The sequence below is a fragment of the Cyanistes caeruleus genome, chromosome 14 (assembly GCF_971803275.1).
Source record: "Cyanistes caeruleus chromosome 14, bCyaCae1.hap1.1, whole genome shotgun sequence".
Taxonomy (NCBI): Eukaryota; Metazoa; Chordata; class Aves; order Passeriformes; family Paridae; genus Cyanistes; species Cyanistes caeruleus.
In genome coordinates this window covers 1,265,863-1,287,938 of record NC_141714.1, presented here as the reverse complement: position 1 = coordinate 1,287,938, position 22,076 = coordinate 1,265,863, and the positions used below count along the sequence as shown (strand labels likewise).

General features: G+C 55.7%; 4 protein-coding genes and 1 long non-coding RNA gene across 8 annotated transcripts in view; 3 read left to right on the top strand and 2 right to left on the bottom strand.

The window, feature by feature from the left end:
- The window catches only part of ZDHHC9 (zDHHC palmitoyltransferase 9), a 76,806-nt gene that overhangs the window by 579 nt on the left and 54,151 nt on the right, over positions 1-22,076 (top strand). The window lies entirely within an intron of this gene.
- Positions 954-4,551, bottom strand: MARS2 (methionyl-tRNA synthetase 2, mitochondrial). The gene is made up of 3 exons (XM_086850725.1): positions 4,275-4,551; positions 3,829-4,163; positions 954-2,184 (listed from the first exon to the last, which is right to left on the bottom strand). The coding sequence occupies exons 1-3, from the start codon at positions 4,486-4,488 to the stop codon at positions 982-984; spliced, it is 1,752 nt and encodes a 583-aa protein (XP_086706851.1). The 5' UTR covers positions 4,489-4,551; the 3' UTR covers positions 954-981.
- Positions 4,306-18,826, top strand: AIFM1 (apoptosis inducing factor mitochondria associated 1). Of its 4 annotated transcripts, XM_086850724.1 has the most exons (17): positions 4,544-4,668; positions 5,600-5,742; positions 6,541-6,668; positions 8,326-8,419; positions 9,385-9,497; positions 9,584-9,714; positions 10,249-10,339; positions 11,030-11,114; positions 11,805-11,881; positions 12,277-12,385; positions 12,975-13,082; positions 13,385-13,473; positions 13,544-13,684; positions 14,496-14,638; positions 16,604-16,728; positions 17,249-17,445; positions 18,612-18,826. In XM_086850724.1, the coding sequence occupies exons 6-17, from the start codon at positions 9,620-9,622 to the stop codon at positions 18,681-18,683; spliced, it is 1,332 nt and encodes a 443-aa protein (XP_086706850.1). In that variant the 5' UTR covers positions 4,544-4,668; positions 5,600-5,742; positions 6,541-6,668; positions 8,326-8,419; positions 9,385-9,497; positions 9,584-9,619; the 3' UTR covers positions 18,684-18,826. The 4 variants fall into 4 exon arrangements, with proteins under 4 accessions (XP_086706849.1, XP_086706850.1, XP_086706848.1 ...); XM_086850723.1 differs by lacking the exons at positions 4,544-4,668; positions 6,541-6,668 and adding an exon at positions 4,306-4,353; XM_086850722.1 differs by lacking the exon at positions 5,600-5,742 and having other exon boundaries at positions 4,546-4,668.
- On the bottom strand, positions 16,989-18,390 carry LOC111929279 (uncharacterized). The gene is made up of 2 exons (XR_002864632.2): positions 18,263-18,390; positions 16,989-17,515 (listed from the first exon to the last, which is right to left on the bottom strand). It is a non-coding gene; the product is annotated as an uncharacterized LOC111929279 (long non-coding RNA).
- On the top strand, positions 19,522-21,767 carry LOC111929275 (uncharacterized). Its single transcript, XM_023926817.2, has 2 exons — positions 19,522-21,097; positions 21,237-21,767. The coding sequence occupies exons 1-2, from the start codon at positions 19,667-19,669 to the stop codon at positions 21,744-21,746; spliced, it is 1,941 nt and encodes a 646-aa protein (XP_023782585.2). The 5' UTR covers positions 19,522-19,666; the 3' UTR covers positions 21,747-21,767.

The following is a 22,076-nucleotide window of genomic DNA, read 5'->3' as shown; positions in this document are numbered from 1 at the left end:
GCAGCCGCAGCTCCCGTGTGGCACAGAGCCCGGGAAGGGGATGTGACCCTCCTGTCCCCAGGAAACACGGCAGTGGGGAGGCAGCAGCCACGGCAGGGGCTGGGGGCTGCAGCAGGAAGGATGCACAGGACTGCAGGAGTGAGGAGTGACAATCTGCAGGAGGAGAGGAGAGCCAGGGCAGGAGGGGATGAGGGGACTCGGGTCAGCTGGACTGGGACAGCACCAGGCTGTGGCACATGGGGACCCATGGGGACGTGGGGCAGAGCTCAGGGGCTGTGTTGCTCCTGCTCACACAGCCCAGGCGATCCCAAAAGAACTCACAGCAGCCCAAAATGGGCTCTGGAAGATGAGTCCTGCAGTGAGTGCCAGCACTGATGGGGCCTGCAGGAGTCAGGGCTGGGAGGGATCTCAGGTGGTCACCACCACCCCAGAGTGTCAGTGCTCATCTGCTTCCAGTAGCATGGACATGAAACGGTGCACTAAGCCTTGCAGCAGGTGAAAAAGCCTCAGAAAGCTGAGCCTGATGAAACACATCCCCCCCCCTTTCCCATTCTGCTCACGTCTGCAGGTCTGCACTGCTGAATGAGACCCTCTGTCTGACCAAGGCACTGTCCTGCCCTCCACACAGAGCAGCCACACAGGATTGTCCCCACTGAGCCTCACTTAGACTTGGTTTGGCCCACAAAGGGAGCTCAGCTGAGAGACCCAATGAGCACCACAGCCCCACAGAACCATTTCTGACCACTCCTAGCTACTTCTGAGCTGGCCAAAAAGCTGTGGATCAGAAGTGAGATGAGGACATTGCAGAGTGACCGCTCGTCCATCTCCCTGTGCAAGGAGGCCCAGGACCAAGCCTGTCTCTCCTGAGCTTGATCCTCCCTGCTCAGGCCGGCTTCCCACCCCTCCACACCACCACCAGGAATGAGAGGAAAGTGCTTTTAAGAGAGACCATGTTTTCCAGGAATTCCTAGAAGCTTTTATTCACAGAAGCTGTTTGTCAGGGATTTGAGCTTCTTGCTTTCTCTTCTTCAGAGTTTCTGACTTGCCCAGCCTGTGGAACAAGATGCCAGTGTCAGGTCCGAGCTGCCTCCCCTCAAAGGGACACGGCTCTCCATGGTAGCGTGCCAGGAACGTCAGACCAGAGAGCCCCCTCTCTGCTGGCCCGACAGCCAGCCGGGACAGCAGCTTGTCTGCCGTGTGTGGGACCACGGGCTGCAGCAGCGTCCCGTACACGCGCAGGCACTCCAGCGTCAAATGCAGGATGGTGTCCAGCCAGAGCTGCTCCGCAGCGTCCCTTCGCTCCAGCTTCCAAGGCCTGTGCCTCTGGAAGAAGCCGTTGGTCTGCCTCACACACTGGGCAATGCATTCCAAAGCCTTGTAGATCTGGAAGCCTTCGAAATGAGCGTGCACCTGCGCAGGCAGCGAGGCCACCGCCGCCACGAGCTCGTAGTCCTCGGTGCACGCCCTGCCCGTGCCCTTTGCCTCCCCGGAACCCGGGATCTTTGGGAAGCAGGGCTCTGAGAAGCGTGGGTAGGTGTTGCTGGGGTTAATGCTGGGGGCTGTTGAGCGATTCAGCAGCCCCCCGAGCGCATCTGCCAGCTCCGAATTCACCAGCTTCACCACCTTCTCATCATAGTAGTCACAATCCCTCTCTGGGACGCCCTGCCGCAGCAGGAAGTAGCGGAACCCGTCCACGCCGTACTGCCCCACGCACGCGCCGGGGTCCACCACGTTGCCCAGGCTCTTGGACATCTTCTGGCCCCGCACGGTCCAGTGGGAGTGCACCAGGATGCGCTCGGGGGGCTCCAGCCCTGCCGCCAGCAGCAGCGCCGGCCAGTAGAGCGCGTGGAACTTGAGGATGTCCTTGCCCACGACGTGGTGCACGGCCGGCCACCACGCGCCGTGCCCCTCGGGGTACCCCAGCACGCTCAGGTAGTTCACCAGGGCGTCCACCCACACGTAGATGGTCTGGGTGGGGTCACCGGGCACGGGGATGCCCCACTGCAGCCGGCTCCGCTCGCGGGACACCGACAGGTCTGGCAGGTCCTCATCCAGCCAGCGGAGCACGCTCTGGTAGAAAGGGTCAGGAAAAACGGCACGTGGGTTGTCCCGGAGCCAGTTCTGCAAGGGAGCCCGGAACGCTGAGAGCCTGAACATGTAATTCTCCTCCTTGGTCCAGTGCACCTGGGATAGCAGGAGAGGAAAGGATTATGGCCCCAAGAACAGGCTGGCAATTTGCACACACCGCTTTCAGCACGGAGGTTGTCACACAGTGCCCGTCTCTGGGTGTCCTCCCATGCCAGGGGAAGCTCTCAGCACCTCTCCATGACAAGAAGGAACCTTCTTACCCAAGACGGTGCCTTGGGATCCCCAGAACACACCTGAGGGCTCAGGCACCTGGGATGGTTCAGCATCCTGCTTCTAAAAACACATGTAACCCTGGGAGGGAACACCTTTCCAGCTGCCAGGCTGATGTGACATCAGAAAGGAGTTAGGGAGATAAGAATACACCTTAATGACATACTTCTGCAATAGTAATGGAAAATCATGTAAAGACAAATTGACATTGTAATTCCTGTCCTACTGCCACTCCCGGTGCCTGCCTTTGTTCTCCTGGGGCTGTACTCCTCTTTTTCCTCAGTTTGTGCTTTAATGCATCTAAGTCACTAACTTTGTTTGCTTACAGCACTGACAGCACTTCTCCCCCACAGTTAAATCCATTAAATGACACATTCAGCTAAACCAGTGAAAACTTGGTGGGTGGATGTGGTACGAGTGAGCTGTGTAAGGCACTCGAGGATCCGTGGCTGGGTCAGCAATCTTGCAGTGTGCAAGGAAGACCTGAAGAGCATCATTCAAAGACAAGCTGAACATCCTCACCCCCAGGCTCCACCGGATGCCAGAACCCACTCACTCACCACAAGTCTGGGGATTATGGCATGTGCAAACTCCCCCTTTCCCTTCACAAAATTCCCAAGGAACAAACTGCCCAACTGCCTCTTCCAGGCTGGAGATAAACCCTCCCATCCCTTCCCACCACACTGCAAGAGCTTCTCTGCTCCATGCACTCTCCTGTTTCCTCGGACAGTTCAACACACAGGTGAGGCCAGGAACTGTTCTCAGGGTCTTTGAGGCCTATGAGTGTTTTAGGTCTAAAGAATAATTACTTTTCCTGGAAACTTATCTTTTCTTATCTATCTTTATCTTTCTATCTTGTCTTAGGTGCTTTCTCAAGAGTTACTGTTTGCCAATCCAGCCCTTTCTGGGTGGACCAACCCTCCTACATCCCAGCCTCACACAAATACCACAGGGGCACAACCTGAGCCGAGCTCTGAGTAGGATTATCTGGAGTTGCTGGATTAAACCCACACCTTCTAGAAAAGAGTGGCAGAGAGACGCTGGGGAAGGTGCCACACTCCTGGGCAGGTGATCTTACAGTGCTTTAGGCAGGGCCAAAACCCATCTCAAGATGGGTAAGGCTCAGAGGCCAAACTGAAGTGTCTCACAAAAGAGGTGTGAAACGCTGAACCCCCAAGGAACCCCTCCATTAGATACACCCTCATCCTCCTGTTCAGCTGACTTCTCTCACCCCCCTGGAGAACAGCGGCCCAGCCACCAGGCTGCGCACCCAGCAGGGGCCGAACCCTTCCCGCTGCACACAGCTACAACGCGCACCTGCCAGCGGGGGTCTGGCAGCTCTGGCACTGCTGGAGGACGGGCGGGTCTCAGCCACCAGCAGTTAATAAAAGGCATGGGGAAGCGCTGGCCAGCCCAATGCGGCGGGGCAGAGCGGCAGGTGAACGCTCAGAGCCGCTGCAGCCCCGTTACCTCGTGGCCGCTGTCCAAGGACACGGTGCAGGGCCGGCCCCGGCGGTCGGTGCGCTCGGCCAGCTGGCTCTCGGGCACGAAGCTCTCCTCGGCCGTGCAGTACCAGCCCTCGTACGAGCCCTTGTAGAGCGCCCCTCGCTCGCGCAGAGCCCCCCAGAAGTGCCGCACGGCCCGCCGGTGCCGGGGCTCGCTGGTGCGAGTGAAGTCGGTGTAGGAGACGCCGGCCTGGGTGAGGGCCCGGCGGAAGAGCCCCGAGACCCGCCGGCAGAGCTCCGCGGGCGATGTCCCCGCCGCGGCCGCGGCCTGCTGGATCTTCAGCCCGTGCTCGTCGGTGCCTGAAACGGAGAGAGGCCGTGGGGAGAGGCCGGAGCCGCAGCCCCGCGGGCACACAGGGGCCCGGGGGCACGGGGAGGGGGGTGAGCCCCGGGGCCGGGGCCGGGGCTGACCCGTGCACAGGCGGGCCGGGCCGGCGGCGCGCAGGCGGCGGTGGCGGAGCAGCGCATCGGCCAGCAGCGCCGAGTACAGGTGCCCGATGTGCGGCGGCCCGTTGGCGTAGAAGATCGGGGTGGAGAGCAGCAGGCGGCGGCCGGGCCCGGTGGCGGTGGCGGTGGCGGCGGCGCGGCGGAGCGGCGGCGGGAGGCGGCGGGGCGGCCGCCACATGGCGGCGGCGGCGGCACCATGGAGGCGGCGGCGGGAGCGGCCGGAAGCGGCGGGAGGCGCGTGCGCGGCGGGGCCGGGCCGGGCCGGCGGGGCCGCGACCGGCGAGCGGCGACATGTTCCGCTGCCGCACGGGCCTGGCGTGCGGCCTGCGCTCCGCAACGCGGGGCCGCGCACACGCGGGTCAGTGCCGGGAGCGGGGCCGGGAGCGGGGCCGGGAGCGGGAGGCACCGGGGGGCACCGGCCGCGATTGCTGCCTGCACCGGCACAGGCCCGGGGCCGATCGCGGCCGCTTTGCGGTGGTGCCGCGGGGTCGGGGCGGGCACGGCGGGCGGAGGTGCGGAGGCCTCGGGATGGCGTTCGGGAGCGCGCTGGTGCCCCGGAGCTGGCCCGGGGCTCGGTCGCTGTTGCGGTGCCGGTGGCTCTGCCGCGGGTTCTGTCACCGAGAGCCGCCGTGGGCAGCGCTGAGCGGCTGGGGCTAGGCGCTGAGAGAGCCCGAGCCGCTCCCGGGAGCATCGGCCGCTGGCTCCGTTCGCTGATGGAGAAATAAAACGCGGTGCAGCGGCTCAGCCCCCGGTGCTTCTCGTCCTGCACCCGCACCTGCTCTCCTCCACCGGGGATGCCCTTCTTGCCAGCAAAAACCGGTTCCTCGCCGGTGGTTTCTGCCGGTGCAGCGAGCCGTGTGAGCAGAGGGAGGTTGGTGCCGGTGTAACCATGTCTGCTGGTTAGCTCAGCCCTTTTTTTTTGCTTTTGCTGGAGCCGGGTGCATCCCCGGACAGGAGAGGCCGGCAGAAGGTGCAGGAACCAGCCACAGACGGGTCTGTGCTCGGGCAGCCCGGTGTGGGCTCACTTTGTGCATTTTCCAGCTCACTTTGTGCATTTTCCAGCTCACTTTGTGCATTTCCCCCTTCATCTCACAGATGTTTTGGTCTCCACAGTGTGCCCGGAGCACACTGCTGTGGCTCAGGATAACGCGGTCGCTCAGATGCGAGCCTGGCTTTTCCAAACAAGGAATTTGTTTGGGTGCAGAACTGACTTAGTCTCTAAATTTCCAGACCTGCCTGTGTATTGACAGTGTTTTTGTGTTGTTTCTCCAATAAATTGTGTTCCTTAGGCACGTTGTTGCAGCGCTGGAATGTGCCCCCAGACCTGCAGCTGAGCAGACAAGTGGCTAGCACAGGCGTGCCTGGGAAAAAGGGCAGTAATTCGGTTTTTGTCCTTATTATGGGCTTGTCCACCTTAGGAGCAGGTGCCTATGTAAGTAGAAGGTGGTTCCTGGGAAGAAGCCGCAATCCGTCTCTCCTGTCGAGCATTTGCTGTATTCCAGCTCTCTTTACTCAGCTTTTGATCTCTGTAGCTTTATCTCTGTTTCCTCCTTCAGAAAACTTCAAGGGGAGCTAAATGGAAATTAACTTCTTATGATTACTTGGGTTTTAATTGTAATTTCAGTTACCTTTTTAAGTTTTTTTGCCTTAAAGGCGCTCTTGGGTTTTGTTTTTTTTTGTTATGACCAGCCACAGCTCTGTCTGTTGTCGTGTGACGAACAATTCCTTGACAAATCTCAGTTCAGAACATTTGTTTAACCTGTGTAAGTATACCAAATCAGCTGCCAGCTGGGGAGCATTTATGTTCTGCTTGAAAAGGATAAAGGTTTTCAGCCTCACTGAAAGAGTAAATGACATTCCCAAAGAGCTGAAGAGTATCAGCATTGCTTGGCAGTGGATAGATCTCAAGTTTGAACCACACATATCTTTGTTTCCAAGCTCATTCTCTAGGAGGATCACATTCATTTAAAGTTCCAAATTCCAGTTTTCTTCTAAGGAAGCTCCTGGGAAAGGGGAAAAAAAATTCACAACAGTGCATGGAAGAAAAAATATTTTCCTCTTTCCTTTAAATATAATTCTTTCCTGTGCCCTGCTGCCCTTTTTTATTGGCAGACAAGGTAGCTGAAATTACAAAGTGCGCTCTGCTTTTCCCAAGACCTGTTTAATCAAGAATCCTTCCTAATATTCAGCTCTTTCCCTCTTCTCTTCCATTGCCTGTCTTCCCCTGCAGTTTTGCAATGCCATCAGCTAAGATGCCCTTCTAGATCCCTGACGTCTTCAGGTGTTCCTGGCAAAGCTGGCAGCAACCTCTTGTTATACTTAATAGTGGGAGGAACAGTCACTGGGACAGGAGTTTATGTAAGACGCTTCCCTAAAGGTGTTTGTGGGGTGGGAGGGTGGAGGGGGGCACCTGTCTGTACCTCCCACCCTGTGACCCTTCACTTCCAGCCCTCTTCGTGCTCCCTGGCCTCAGGTACTTCATTTTCAAGGGACATTGCCAAATAATTTCAGGTTATAAATTGAGTGTTCTCAGGCGGTGCAGCTCTTGGTGGGGAAACCTACCTTAGAATTAACCTTTCCACATGAAGTAAATCTAAACTCAAACTGGCCATCTTTGGTTTGTGTAAGGGCACAGATTATTAATTAGTGCACCTCTCCTGATGTCAGTGATGTTGGCATGCAGAAAAGGAAACAATATCTGAATATAAATGTGCTGAAGGGAAGGCAATTGTTCAGCTTGGTGGTTTCCTCAGGGAAGAGCTCTGAAACATCACCCCACGTCCTGGCAAAGTTCTGCTTCTGACTAGAAAGAATTTGACATTGTCCCATTGGAAATATTTATCCTCAAGGCCTGATCTGATGTTTTGCCTGTGCATAATAGTGTTTTCTCCTAAAGGATCAGATTTAATTCGCTGTATGCTGCCCTTTGGACTCGCTTAAAACCTTCCTGATTCTGCTTGTAAAAGCAGAGGTGGTTTGTTAACCTTGGCTTTTCTGTCTTTGAGCAAAAGGCTTTAAAAATACCATTATCTTAATTCTCCTAAACACCAACAAGTTCTTGTTTTCTAATATATCTGACATTTCTCCAGTTCCCTGGACAGGCTTTTGTCCTGTGCTCTTTTTTTGTGCCTGGTGTTAAATTCCTCCGTTCTCGTTTGAGACTATTTGCTATAAAACACCAACTTGTGAGAATTGGCAAATGAAATTTGATGTCATGCACGTGACAGATATTATCAGCAAGGCTGGGGTTTTGCCTTAAAGAAAGGTTTTCTTCCCTCTAATTTTTTACCCTTGGGGAAGAATCCTGGACTCTGACCTGCTCCCAGCACTCCCAGTGTCTTCAGCTCCTGTCCATGACCAGTTTTTCTTGGAAGTTAACGTGACGTAAGCGATGTTCCCTCCTTGTCTGTACCAGTAAATTGTACATTCAGGCTCTGCTTGTGCTGCTTCCCGAGTTTCACAGTCAGATAAACAGGTCAGCATTCAGCTGGAAGAGATTCCGTGGCCAAGGGCAGTGCCTGGAGCAGCCCTGCTGCCATGGGTCGAGGGCCTGCTAATGTCAGGGTGTCCTGGCACCCCCGTGCCCAGAGAAAGCCAGTCAGGTGCTGGCTCTGCCCAGCTGCTCTGGGCTTTGGGAGCTGGGAGATGATTTTTCTTTGGATTTGTCGTCCATTTCTGCAGCCCTGTGTTGTGTCATGGCCCAGCTTGCATGTGGTGCTGGGGCTGGTTTGGCTGCATTTCCTTCACTGGAGCTGGTTCCCCTTGGAGCAGGTGTGCAGCCAAACACCTGCAGGAAGGTTGATTGCTTCTGGGAAGCAGCCAGGCACGCGAGGCTCCTCACACCACGTGGAGCAGGCCGTTTTCTGAGCACATTCTCAATCCAGGGATGTGTCTTTTGCCCCTCTCGTCACTGGCTTTTCCAGCACGTGGGGGGTGGACAAGAGCCTGTCAGGGGCAGCAGCAGGATGGTGCCTCGGTGCTGTAAGGTGCACAAATGTCTCCTGTCTGTCTGCAGGTGTACAAATCAGTGCAGGACAGCAAAGAGCGATACGCCAGCCGGCTCGCAAGGATCAACCGGCGCTCCCAAGATGATGAGTCCTCTGCCCCAGGTGGGTACCAGCCTGCCAGGTCAGGGTTGGCTCTGTTCTTCATTGAGACCCCCAAAACAAACAGAACAGAGCCTCTCTGGAAGCACAGATGTGCCTTGGTAGGATTGCACCTCTCAGCGGGTGCCGTTGTTCCGAATTCCCATTCAAGGCCAGGTTGGATGGAGCTGGAGCAGCCTGGGGTAGTGGAAGGTGTCCCCTGCCATGGCAGGAGGTGGAACTGGATGAGCTTTAAGGTCTCTCCCAACCCAACCCAACCCATTCTGTGATTCTGTTGTTCTGTGACTTCCCAGCACAGAGGACAATGCTGGCTCCATGACCCAGAACAGGCTTCTTTTTAGAAGACAGATTTTACAGACAATCCTGAGGATGAAGCAGGATGTCTCCTGGGGCTGATTTCTGCCATTTACTCCTTCTGTGATAAAAAGAGAGAAGAGTGAGCCCTGCTTCTGCCTTTTACCTCTGCACAGCCTGGCAAGGACACTGATTCCAGAGGGCCTCTTTCCCTGGCTGCTGGAGAGCCTCTTCATCCTGGGGCCAGCCCTGAGTTCTGGTGCTGATGCTGAACTGCCTGGTTTGTCCCTGCCCATGGATTAACCACGTGCTGCTCAGCAACAGGACCTGCCTGGGGGAGGAGGTGCCTTCTGCAGGAACTCAAAAGTTGTCTCCTTGAACAGAATTACAGAAAAACGTGCCTTGGCCTTTTGGGGAACTTTCTTTTCTTATAAACTGTTCACTGGTTGGCCAGTGCAGAGTTTAGGGCTTGCTTAGAAAAAGCAGTTTGCAGAAATCTGACCGATTCCTGCAGGGAGCAGCTTTGGGGGAAGCAGCAGTGGGGTTCTGGGGCAGAAGAAGGACAATTTCCAAAGGAAGTCTGGATGTGGAAGGCCCCTGGTGCCACACTCTGTGCCCTGGGGCTGGGCCATGTGTCTGCATTTGCAGTAAGCTGTCCCATCTGTCACCTGCAGCTCCAGACACTCATCCCACAGTCCCATCCCATGTCCCTTTCCTGCTCATCGGGGGAGGAACTGCTGCTTTTGCTGCTGCCAGATCCATCCGGGCCCGCGACCCTGGAGCGCGGGTAAGAGCTGTCCTGCTCCCGAGCTCTGCGTGGGCTCCCTTTTGCCTGCTCCCGCTCCAGCTGATGAGTTTCCTGGCCAATTAAAGGTGCTGATTGTGTCTGAAGATCCTGCCCTGCCCTACATGCGCCCACCCCTTTCCAAAGAGCTGTGGTTTTCTGATGATCCCAACGTGACGGAGACGCTGCGGTTCAAGCAGTGGAACGGCAAGGAGAGGAGGTAGGTGGCACTGCAGGTGCCAGGGCTAAGGAGAGTGGCTAGTGACTCGGTGACAGTGACCAAACTGTCCTTGGGAGAGAGCCAGTGCAGCACTGAGGGGCAGGGGAGGGTGTTGGCAGGGGTTGAGGAATTCTGCATCCCACCGGAGTTCGCTCAGTGCTCGGTACCTCTTGAACTTTGCTGTGATTCCCTGCAGACGTGTCCCTCTGTGGGCAGGAGTCCTGGGAAATTGCTTAATAAAGGTGAAGCTCCACAGGTTAGAGCAGAGATCCAGAGACACGGGATCATTGATTTTTGGGACTTCTGTGATTGAGCCTTACTTGGTGGTTGGACTTTATGATCTTTTCCAACCTGACCAATCCATGATTCCGTGATCCGAACTTCAACAGTGTGAAGACCCTCATTCTTAAAAATAGATAATTAATTGTGGAGCTTCTTATGGGTGCACAGAGCTGTCTTTGTCTCACTGGAGTTCCTGAAGATTTCTGTATCCCAGAGCAAGGGGAACCTGTTTGATAATGGAGCTTTTCTCAGTATCTATTTCCAGCCTCCATCTTTCTACGTGCCTGTCCAGGACCTGTCTTCTGTGGAAAATGGTGGGGTGGCAGTTCTGCCTGGCAAGAAGGTGGGTACGGCAGTGGCTCTTGTTCCTACAGCTCTTCCTGAGCAGAGCCTGCTCTCTAAGCTGGACTTGGAGGGGAAGTTGACTGGGAAGGGGAATTTGGGTAAATTTGGGAAAAATGTGATGGACCAGAGATGATGCTAATCTGGGGTGAAGTTTGGAAGTGGGAGAAGCCAAGAGGAATAGCAGTGAGCTGAGGGAAGATGATGAGGAGGAGAGAAGGATGAGTTTGGGGACTGGGCATGGGACTAAAGTATGTAGAGCTTAGAGATGGGGTGTGACAAGTGGGAACTGGGGGGAAGGTGAGGAGAACACAGAGATCGAGGTAGTGGGTGATGAGGTGAGCAGGAGCACTGTGCCAGAGCAGCAGGAAGTGGAGAAATGTATGGTGAACCTTCCAAAATATTTCTATCCTCAGTTGTTTGTGTGTTGCTATGATAAATGTCAGTGATTCCTGTTCCTGCTGAGCCGTGCTGTGTCTGAGCCCATTGCACACTCAGGCCCTGGGAAGATCAACCTGAGTTACAGAGACTTCCAAAGGACTTGTCTCAATTCCCACTTCCAGCCTTCTCACTTCCCCTCTCCTGCCCCCACCCTAAACCTAAAGGGGGGAGAATGTTAATTCCAAGTTTGCAACTCTGCTCAGTAGCCCACGAAGTGAAGGGCTCGGGCTGAGCTGGGTTCATCTTGCAGGTTGTGCACATGGATGTCAGAGGGAACACGGTCAAGCTCAGTGATGGGACCCAGATATCCTACGACAAATGTCTCATTGCCACTGGTAAATGCTGTGTTCTCTCTCTTGTTCCTGGTCTTGTGCCAGGCTTTTTATTTCAGTGACATTTAGCTAGAGATAGATAAATTCTCTAGAGTACCTCCCCTGTGGAGAATCCAGCCTGGAATAGAGAAGGCTTTGGGGAGATGTTTGAGCCTTCCAGTGCCTCAAAGGGCTCCAGGAGAGCTGGAGAGGGACTTTGGACAAGGGTCTGGAGTGTCAGGACAATGGGGAATGCCAGAGGGCAGGGTTCCATGGGATACTGGGTTGCCCAGAGCAGCTGGGGCTGCCCCTGGATCCCTGGAATGCCCAAGGCCAGGTTGGACACCGGGGCTTGGAGCAGCCTGGGGCAGTGGGAGGTGTCTGCCATGGCAGGGGTGGAACTGGATCAGCTTTAAGGTTCATTCCAACCCAAGCATTCTTTGGTCCTGTTTGAGAAGAAGTCTCTGCAGTGTCAAACATGATGTGGAGCAGTCACATGAAGGACACTTGTGCAGACAGCCATGCTGGGTTTTCTCCTGCCTTGAATCATCAGATTTTCTGGGACATCCAGGCAGCAACAGGGATACTGGGATATTCCTGTACTGGAACAGTTTGGGAAGCACAACTGAGATCTGAGACAGCTTTGCACTGTCTGGATATCCAGTGCCATGGCTGTGGTGTCCTTAGTCTCCCTTCTCTGCTCGTTGTGCCCAGGGGGATCCCCAAGGAACCTGCCAGCCATTGAAAGAGCAGGAAAGGACGTGCAGAAAAGGCTGACCCTGTTCCGAAAGGTAACCTCCTGCAGGTGCTGCCAGCCCCAGTGAGGCTGAATACATCACAGACACTTAGCACTATTTTCAGTTCTTACCTCTTCTGCTGTGGGTGGGGACGGTCCTGCCTTGGCGCTGCTTCCCTCAAATGGTGCCCAGGAATCCATGGCCTGCTTATTCTTTTTCCCAGGCAAGAAATCAGGGTAGAGTCTACTCAACCACTCACCTGCTTGCCTCACCCTGAGAGCTGTAACTCTGTGTGGAATTAGAGGGTTTAGGTATTTTTTCTAAATTTTCCCTCCTGGTTACTTTGCTGCACCTTCCAAAGTGAATAAAAGCCACTGAATATGACCAAAATGCTTTCTGCTGCCATTCCTGTTAGAGAGGATTGGAAATGGGGGCAAATGTTCTTTCAGATCGAGGACTTCCGAAGGCTGGAGAAGATTTCCAGGGAAGTCAAGTCCATCACAATTATTGGTGGTGGTTTCCTCGGCAGCGAGCTGGCCTGCGCCCTGGGAAGGAGAGGTGAGCGTGTGTCCCCAGCTGTGACAGGCACTGAGTGGCAGCAGCCCCACATTAGAAACTTCTTTTAAGTCCTGAACTGCTCAGTTTTAGCACAGACTCGGTGTTTTGTTGCCTGTGTGACCCAGGTTTTCCCAGCCCCTGACCACAGAGGTGGCAGCTCTGCAGGCCAGTGCAAGCTGCAGCCATCCCACTCTCTGAAAAGTCACATCTGTTCTCTGTGCTCAACACCACCCTCAAACTGTGATTTTGGGTTTTGGGAACTGGATGATCTTTAAGGTCCCTTCCAAGCCAAAGCATTCTGTAATTCTGTGATTTCAAAGAGGTGGTGAGCAGCTGGATTCAAATTCACTGAGTGTGTAGGACCTTTATGGTATTTTTTTTAAGTTTTTGCCAAAATTCCAAGCATTTTCCCCAAAAGTCTGTTACCTAGACTTTGCAGATGTGTGTGAAACAGTAGACGGTCACTTTGTGACTCCTTAGGAGTTAGAACTTCCAGACTGGGAAACTTCTGTCAAGCTCCTTGTGTAAAGTGTGTGTGTCCCAACATCTCTGCTGCTCTTTATCCTGCTGCTCCGTGCTTCCCTTCCAGCACAAACCCGGGGCCTGGAGGTGATCCAGCTGTTTCCAGAGAACGGCAACATGGGCAAAGTCCTGCCCGAATACCTGAGCAACTGGACCACGGAGAAAGTCAGGAGAGGTGAAGCTGCTGAGCGGGTTTGGGTTGGTGGCTGCTGGGCAGCTGCTCCTGGGGACATCCAGGAATTTTTTTGGGTGTGGCCTTGTCATCACATGAGATGTACTTTTGATTGTCATTTCAGCAGCTTTCAGACTTTTTAGGTGGGTTTCTGCTCGTGCTTCCCCCAGAGCTGCACTAGCACATGCAGCAAAGCTCGAGGGGCTCTGTCTCAGTTCCTCACTGGGCATCTGTCTCCACCAGCCACCTGCTGCAGGTGGGACCTGCCCTGAGCAGGCACTGACGTGTCCTGTGCTCCTTTCCAGAGGGGGTCAACGTCCTGCCCAATGCCGTGGTCAAATCCGTCTCTGTCTCCGGCAACCGGCTGGTGATTAAGCTGAAGGACGGCCGGAAGGTAAACGGGAAAGCAGGGAGAGAGTCATGTGTGCAGGGAATTACCATCCTGATTATGCATTCCCAAACAGGTGGAGACTGATCACATTGTGGCCGCTGTGGGGCTGGAGCCCAACGTGGAACTGGCCAAGTCAGCAGGGCTGGAGGTGGACTCGGACTTTGGGGGATTCCGGGTGAACGCAGAGCTGCAGGCACGCTCCAACATCTGGGTGGTGAGTGTGGGCACAGCCCCAACATCTGGGTGTGAGTGTGGGCACAGTTCTCAACATCTGGGTGTGAGTGTGGGCACAGTTCTCAACATCTGGGTGTGAGTGTGGGCACAGTTCTCAGCATCTGGGTGTGAGTGTGAGCACAGTGTCACACAACATCTGGGTGTGAGTGTGGGTACAGTGTCACACAACATCTGGGTGTGAGTGTGGGTACAGCCCCAACATCTGGGTGTGAGTGTGCACACAGTGTCACACATCTGGGTGTGAGTGTGGGCAGTGTCTCACATCTGGCTGTGAGTGTGGGCAGTGTCCCACATCTGGCTGTGAGTGTGGGCAGTGTCCCAGCTCTGCCGCTGCAGTGGGACCCTGCAGTGACAGCAGGAGGTGAACAGGGTGAGCAGGAGCGAGTAAGGAGAGTAGGGAGAGCGGTTGTAGCGCAGGCCCAGAGCCTGGTCAGGCACTGCAGCCGCCTCGTTGCCGTGGTAACCACGGCAAGTTTGGAATATTTATGCTGTGTAAGAGGAGTTGGGGTAACCTAAAGATAGCCTGGATCACTCGCTTGCATAAGAGTCCCTTGGTGGGCGTTGAGACTTTGATTCCTCTGGAAAACGTACCTCATGCTGCTTTATTTTTCCAAGGACTGGGGAAAAACGCCGAGAAACTGGGAGTTGTGTAGTCCAGGGAGTGGGATGAGGTAGTGTTGGTGTTTGGGGTTTGTCAGGAAGGCTCAGTTCCTTGTTCCACCTCTCCCTGATGTGTTTTGTTGGGTGGAAGCTCTCCCTGCCGCGCTGCTCACGGGCTGCTTCTCTCCAAGGCAGGGGATGCTGCCTGCTTTTATGACATCAAGCTGGGCCGGAGGCGTGTGGAGCACCATGATCACGCCGTGGTGAGCGGGAGACTGGCTGGAGAGAACATGACAGGAGCTGCAAAGCCCTACTGGCACCAGTCCATGTTCTGGTAATGGTCCTTTCCTCCTTGGGGGTTCCTTGGTTGGCCACATTGCAGGAGCCTGCACAAGATACACCTCGGGGAGTGTCTGCTTCCCAAGAGGAGTGGAACCACCTCAGCAAACACCTTGTACAGCCTCGCGTTCCTAAAGCTCAGGGCGGGGGAGGTGTTGGAGCATTTGCTGCTCTGCCCTCACCTCCCTCAAGTGTTTTTCCTTCCTGTAGATCCCAGTTTCTCCCTGAGCCAGTCCCATTCCACAGAACAAGGAGCAACAGAGAACAGCCCTTTCCTCAAAGCAGCCTGGTTTACAGGTTGAATTTAGCAGCAGTTCTGTTACAGTTATCTGAAGTTTCCCAGCCCAGTCTGAGTGTTGCACTTGGCTGAACTGATGTTTCAGTAACAAAGCATCGCTGCATGCAGGTGTATCTGAAAAGTTGTTTTCCAGAGAGAGGTATCAGGAAAATGGGAAATTTTGCTGTATTTTCCTGAAGTTCTTTTTAAAACAAAATGAATGAAAACAGAAAAACAAAACAAAGCCCCACAAAAAAATTAAAATGCAGAAAGCTGTTAGCCCAATCAAAAACCCCAAATCCTGTTTGTTAACAGGATTTCAAATATGGATAAAAGAGTTTTAGTTTTCTCAGGGAAATCCCCACAGAAATAGTTATTTATGACTTGCTATCACTTACCTGAACTCTTGGTCTCTCCTGCCTGGACTCAGGGCCCAGAGCATTTCTCACTTCACTTTTAAACAAGAAACATAGAGCCACAGAATCCTGGAGGTTGGGAAAAACCAGAGGTCACCAAGCCCAGGATACAGAGACAGGCATTTCCCAGGGGTGCTTTCCCCTGGGATGCTCTCAGCCGTGAGCAGCTGCAGGTGAGGGAGGGCTGTGAGTCGCAGCCCCGTGGTTGCTGGCAGGTGTCACACTGTGCCAGCCCTCACAGAGTGACACTTCCTTCCCCCGTGCTGGAGAGCTGAGAAGTGACAGGAATTCCTCGTGCATTTTGTCAGTGTGCTGATCCTCGTGGGGAGAAGGTTGTGTGGAGAGCTCAGAGCATCTGAAGGGGCTGCAAGGAAGCCAGAGAGGGACTGGAATGACAGGACAAGGGGGAGTGGCTCCAGACTGACAGGGGAAATTCAATATATGGAAGAAATCTCACCCTCTGAGGGTGATGGGCCCTTGCTCAGGGTGCCCAGAGCAGTTGTGGCTGTCCCTGGATCTCTGGAAGTGTCCAAGGCCAGGCTGGATGGGGCTGGGAGCAGCCTGGGACAGTGGGAGGTGTCCCTGTCCATGGAATGAGAGGGTAGAAGAGTGGAATGAAACGGGGTTTTGAGGCCCCTTCCAACCCAGATCATTCCATGATCCCTCCTGAGCTCCAGCTGACCACAGCTGCCGAGTTACTGGTGTTCCTTGCAGTAACCCCAGTGTGTGCTGGAGGATTCTGGCCGGGGAGGTGTGCGTGGATTCATGGTTTGTGGTGGACCTGTCCTCTCAGCATCCTGGGAAACACTTCACTTTCTGGTGCCAAACCACAGCTGCTTGCTCTCCTGTCAGCACCCCAGTTCAGATCCAGGTGCCCAGTTCGAGAAGGTGTTAGGGCAAGGTTTTCTTCTCTTTAGTCTTTTCTAAATGCTCTCAAAAATATTCTCTGAATGATAGACCATGCTGCCAAGCCTGGTGTGGGTAACAGCACTGCTGGAAGCTGGGATGCCTCCAGCTGCCTCCCAGGGAGCAGGCCTGAAGGATTTCCAAGTTTTGGTCAGTGAGTTGGTTTTTCTGAAGCTCATGGCCATGGGCTTGTCATGCCTTGACTCCTTGTTCCACCTGTGAGTGCAGAGGAGACTCCGTGTCTCGATGTCCAGCACCGCCCACGCCACGCTGGAGCGAGGCCTGGAGCACGGATGGATGGAACTGCCTGGGATTTGTCTCACTGCTGCTGCAAGTTACTTTATTCCCACTTCATCCCTAGGAGTGATCTGGGCCCCAACGTGGGCTACGAAGCCATTGGCCTCGTGGACAGCAGTTTGCCCACAGTGGGAGTGTTTGCCAAGGCAACAGCGAAGGACACGCCGAAGAGTGCGACAGAACAGTCAGGTGGGGACTGGGGAGCTCCTGCACGAGCTGCTGTGGGGACCACAGCATCACCCCAACCTCTGAGAGCACGAGGAAACAGCAGTATGCTCTCTCATTTCTACACCAAGCTTTAAAGGCTGAGCTTTCATATTAAAATGTGATTAAAACACAACATTCCTTTAAGATCACATCAGGGAACACTTGTACTGCCATGCAGACTTTCCCAGGGAAGTTTGATCTCCTCCATGGCAATAAAAGGATCAGTTTGGGACAGCAGAGACTCTGGATCCAAGCAAGTTTATTTTGTATCTGCTGCCTGGAGCAAGCTGACTCTGCTGCCCTTTGCATTTGGGGGTGGAAGTTGGGGATTGTCAGTGTTGTGCTCCATGTTGGGATTGTTTCATCCTTGTGTTAATGAAACTTAACTTTTGGGGAGCACAATTCAAAGGGAAACACCTCAGGCTGCTGCAGAACTCCTGAGTCTGCTCCCATCATCACATGTCCTGCCCTGGGTGTGTGACTCCTCCTGTTTCTGCCTTAGGGACTGGAATTCGATCTGAGAGCGAAACGGAAGCGGAAGCCTCAGAAGTTCAGATCTCTCAAAGCTCTTCACCAACGCCTCAAGTCCCAAAGCAAGGAGAAGATTACGGCAAAGGTGTCATTTTCTACCTCAGGGATAAAGTCGTGGTGGGAATCGTGTTGTGGAACATCTTCAACAGGATGCCCATTGCTCGGAAGGTCAGTGCAGGGCGGGGATGATGGACAGGGGGGTTTGCTAGAGCGGGGCTTTTCTTGTGGAAAAATCAATCTGTCAATTCAAAGTGAGGATAAATAAAGGCAGATGCTGTGTCTGGTGTAGAGCTGGGCAGTATGCAGTGGGAGCACTGTTCTGGGTGAACTGGGGGAGCTGTCCCTGTGCTTTTTTGGTATTTTTGCCAATTTTTACACAAATAAATCGGGTGTGTGCTCCAGGCCTTGCCTCAGCAGGGCTGGAACTCCAGGTCTGTGGTAAGTACAGGCTGGAGTCACAGTGACGGCGCAGGCCTGAAATGTCCCATCCTTGTGCTGCTTTGTCCCATGACCAAGCGCCTGAAACAGTCTCAAATGTCACCATTCCAGAAACAGGCACCGTGGCTGGAGCAGCCCTGAGCGGGGTTTGGTGTGTCTCCACCCCCGTGGGCCTGTCCTGCACCTCCCAGCTCAGCTGAGTCACACCCGGGTCAGGTTTTAACACCCTTGAAGAATTTCGGTTGTTTAAACTCTGGGAATGATCCCACACTACCCTTGGGTGATCTGTCCCAAGACAAACTATTCATGTTGAAAGTCTTTGTTGATATCTAATCTGAAGATGCAGATGAAACATGTTGCTTCTGCCATCCCTAGGGAAGGGAGGATCCTCCCTCCCTCCCTCCCTCCCTCCCTCCCTCCCTCCCTCCCTCCCTCCCTCCCTCCCTCCCTCCCTCCCTCCCTCCCTCCCTCCCTCCCTCCCTCCCTCCCTCCCTCCCTCCCTCCCTCCCTCCCTCCCTCCCTCCCTCCCTCCCTCCGCAGTCCTTACCCTAAATCCGTGGTCTCTTCATCTTGTCTAGAAGTTGCAGGTTCAGGCCAGGTATCCTGGCTCCAAGCCAGTGCCAGGCTCACCTTTGCAGAGCTGAATCACTTTTTTAAAACACTTGTTCTCTCTGGCTGTAAAGGGAAGCCCAGAAACAAATCCCACAGGGACAGGAGGTTGGTTTTCCTGCTGTTCCTCTTGGCAGGTGATGGTACATTTAGGACTCCCGTGTGAATTTGTTGTGTTGTGGCTGTCTCAGTCAGGATCCAAGGGGTTCCTGGCCTTGGCTGTGCCAGTCCTGCAGCGCTGGCTCTTTACAGGATGTGTGGGATTTAATGTGTTCTCCTTCCTCCAGATCATCAAAGATGGGGAGGAGCACGAGGACCTTAACGAAGTAGCAAAGCTCTTCAACATCCACGAAGACTGAACTCCGCAGCAGGAACAGCCCGAGGGCGTGGGCTGCTGGCTCTGTGCACCCCTGCACCTCAGGCAGCTTCCTGGGAGCACTTGGGAATATTCCACTCACCCAAGCCCACTGTTTGCACCAATAAAGTCAGATTGTTGTAGTCACCTGCTCCTTCCTGCACCACTGCCTGGCTGGTGGGGAAAGGGGAACATGCTGCCCCACTGGGGTCAGTTTTCCCTTGTGTCAGCCTTGGAGAAGCCTGCAGAACTCCCTCTTTCCTTGCAGGAATTCCCACTGGGGAGCAAGCAGGCCTGCAGGCTCTCTGCCTGTTCTCCAGCCTGTCGAAACAGACTCAGCTTGGGGAAATCAATTATCAATCAAAATCAGAGCACAATGATGAGAAGTAAAACAAATCTTAGAAACACTTCCCCTCCCTCCCTTTCCTTCCTGGGCTCTCCTTCCTCTCTCCCATCGTCATGGGGAAGGAAACGGGGAATGGAGGCCGTGCTCAGTTCATCACACGTTCCTGTCCCTGCTCACAGAGAGGGGCTGTAGTCCTTCCCCTGCTCCAGTGTGGGGTCCCTCCCTCAGGAGCCTGTGCTCCATGAACTTCTCCAGCAGGAGTCCTTCCCATGAGCTGCAGTTAAACCTTTTATCCCCGAGGTGTCACCACCATCTCTGCTGGGCTCAGCCTTGGCCAGCAGTGGGTGCATCCTGGAGCCGGTGGCATTGGATGGGCATTTGACATGGGCAAAGTTCTGGCAATTTCTTACACAATCCATCCCTCTAGCCCCCTTGCTGTCAAAACCTGGCCATGCAAACCCAACACACCTGACAACTGCATTGGGTGATGCAGGGCCTCGTGGTGCCCCTGGGCCATTGTGACACAGCAGAGCCCCATCCTGCCTGTGGGGTGTTTAAGGAACTCCCCTGGGGTGCCCAGTCAAGCAGAACACCTTGCTCAGGAAGTAGCAGCCTCCCAGGACACCTCTGGAAAAGGAGCCATGGAGGAGCAGAACGCCAGTCCCAAGAGCTCCAAGGAGAAGGACCACCTGAGAGATAGAGGGAGTGGCCAACAGGAGGATGGCACCAGGCGCACCAGCACCCTGCCCCGGCAGCTGCCTCCATCCCACACCTCTTCCTCCTCCCGTCCACAGCTGCGGCAGCTTCAGGCTGGCCAAGGCCGGTCCCTGCACCAACTGACATCGCCCCACAGCACCCAGGGCACCCAGGGCCGGTCCCTGCACCGATTGACAACACCCCACAGCACCCAGGGCCGGTCTCTGCACCGACTGACAACACCCCGCAGCACCCAGGGCCGGTCCATGCCCAGGCTGACATCACCCCGCAGCACCCAGGGCACCCAGGGCCGGTCTCTGCACCGACTGACAACGCCCCGTAGCACCCAGGGCACCCAGGGGCGGTCCATGCCCAGGCTGACATCGCCCCGTAGCACCCAGGGCCGGTCCCTGCACCGGCTGACATCGTCCAACAGCTCCAAGGGCCAGTCCCGGTCCCAGCTGACATCGCCCCGCAGCACCGAGGGCCGGTCCGTGCCCAGGCTGACATCGCCTGGTAACTCCAAGGGCCGGTCCTGGTCCCGGCTGACATCGCCCCACAGTACCAGGGACACTGAGGCCCAGTCCCGATCCCAGCTGACATTGCCGAGGAGCACCAAGGGCCCATCTGTGTCCTGGCTGACATCACCCGGCAGCTCCAAGGCCCGGTCCCAGCTGACATCACCTGGCAATACTGGGGACACCGAGGACCAGTCCATGCCCAGGCTGACATCGTCCAGCAGCTCCAAGGCCCGGTCCCGGTCCCGGCTGACATCACCTGGCAATACCGGGGACACCAAGGGCCGGTCCCAGTCCCAGCTGACATCGCCCAGCAGCTCCAAGGCCCGGTCCCGGTCCCGGCTGACATCACCTGGCAATACCGGGGACACCAAGGGCCGGTCCCAATCCCAGCTGACATTGCCCGGCAGCACCGAGGACCAGGCCATTCCCAGGCTGACATTGCCCGGCAGCTCCAAGGGCCGGTCACGGCTGACATTGCCCGGCAGTACCGGGGGCACTGAGGGCCAGTCCCGGTCCCGGCTGACATTGCCTGGCAGCACCGAGGACCAGGCCATACGCAGGCTGACATTGCCCCACAGCTCCAAGGGCCGGTCCCAGTCTCGGCTGACATTGCCCAGCAGCACCAAGGCCTGGTCCTGGCTGACCTTGCCCCACAATACCAAGGACACCGAGGACCCCTCCGTGTCCCAGCTGCCATCGCCCCGCAGCTCCCTGGGCTCAGGGGGCACCGAGAGCCGTCCCAGCCCGGACAAGGGGGAACAAGGCCCGTGGGGGCGCAGGTCCCACCCTGCTGGCTCCTCACAGCCGCCCGTGAGGAGCCGCCGGGCCTGCAGCGGCCCAGTGGGGCCAGAACCGGTGAGGGCCGAGCACAGAGGGCCAGACCAGGCTTCCCCTTCCCGCAGCACCGCAGGCCCAGCAGCTCCTGCACCCCTGTCCCAGCGCTGCTGCTGGGGGAAGCCCAGTGTCCTCTACAAATCCCCACCTCTCCTTCCAGGCCTCCGTGAGGAAACCATCTCCTGACCCACAGAGAGAGGCCTCTCACCGTGCCGAGCAGGAAACCCAGACTGAGGCCTGGGCCCAAGAGGTGGATTCAGCTGTTCAATACACTGAGCAGATGACACAGACACATCTTGTGGCAGAACAGGAGAAAAACTCAGCTGCTCCCCTCATGGTTGACCAGAAGACACAGACTGAGACTCCAAGACAAGTGAATTCAGCTTCCCCTCAAACCAACAAGAGGACACAGAGCAAGGCCCACGGCTCTGCCCGCTCCACAGGCACTGGTGCCCCCGCTCAGCAGCAGCCGCCCTCGCAGCTGTGCTGGGCGTTCTGGCGCTCCTGCACATCTGGACAGCCTCCTGCTGCCAGCACCCTGCAGGGGCCCGGGGACAGCCGCTGCTCCAGGCAGCCAAAACGTCCTGAGCGCGGCACGCCAGAGAAGTGGGGATGGATGACACTGCCGCCCTACTCCTGGCCATGGCTCATTGAGATGAATCAGTTTTAATAAAATATTTCATTCCTCTAATCGTGCCCACCTGTGCCTGGTCCATCAGGAGAAAGTCGGCTGCAGGTACGGCCCGTGCTGAGCGGGAGAGCCCCCATGCTCCTCCAGCCAAGCAGAGCCTCTGCCAGGCTTCAGATCCCCGGGCTGGTGCTGGTGGCCAGCCCTCAGCTGAACCCTGTCAGCTCCCTCCCACCCACCTGCTATCCAAGTGAACATTTCGGAGCATAAATTTGGCGAGTTTTCCCTAAGGCTTCACCTGCTTAGGCCCATGAGGAGTCTCCCTGGTGTGGGGGTAGGAGCACCTCTCCCCCTCTCTTTTTAAGACCAGCC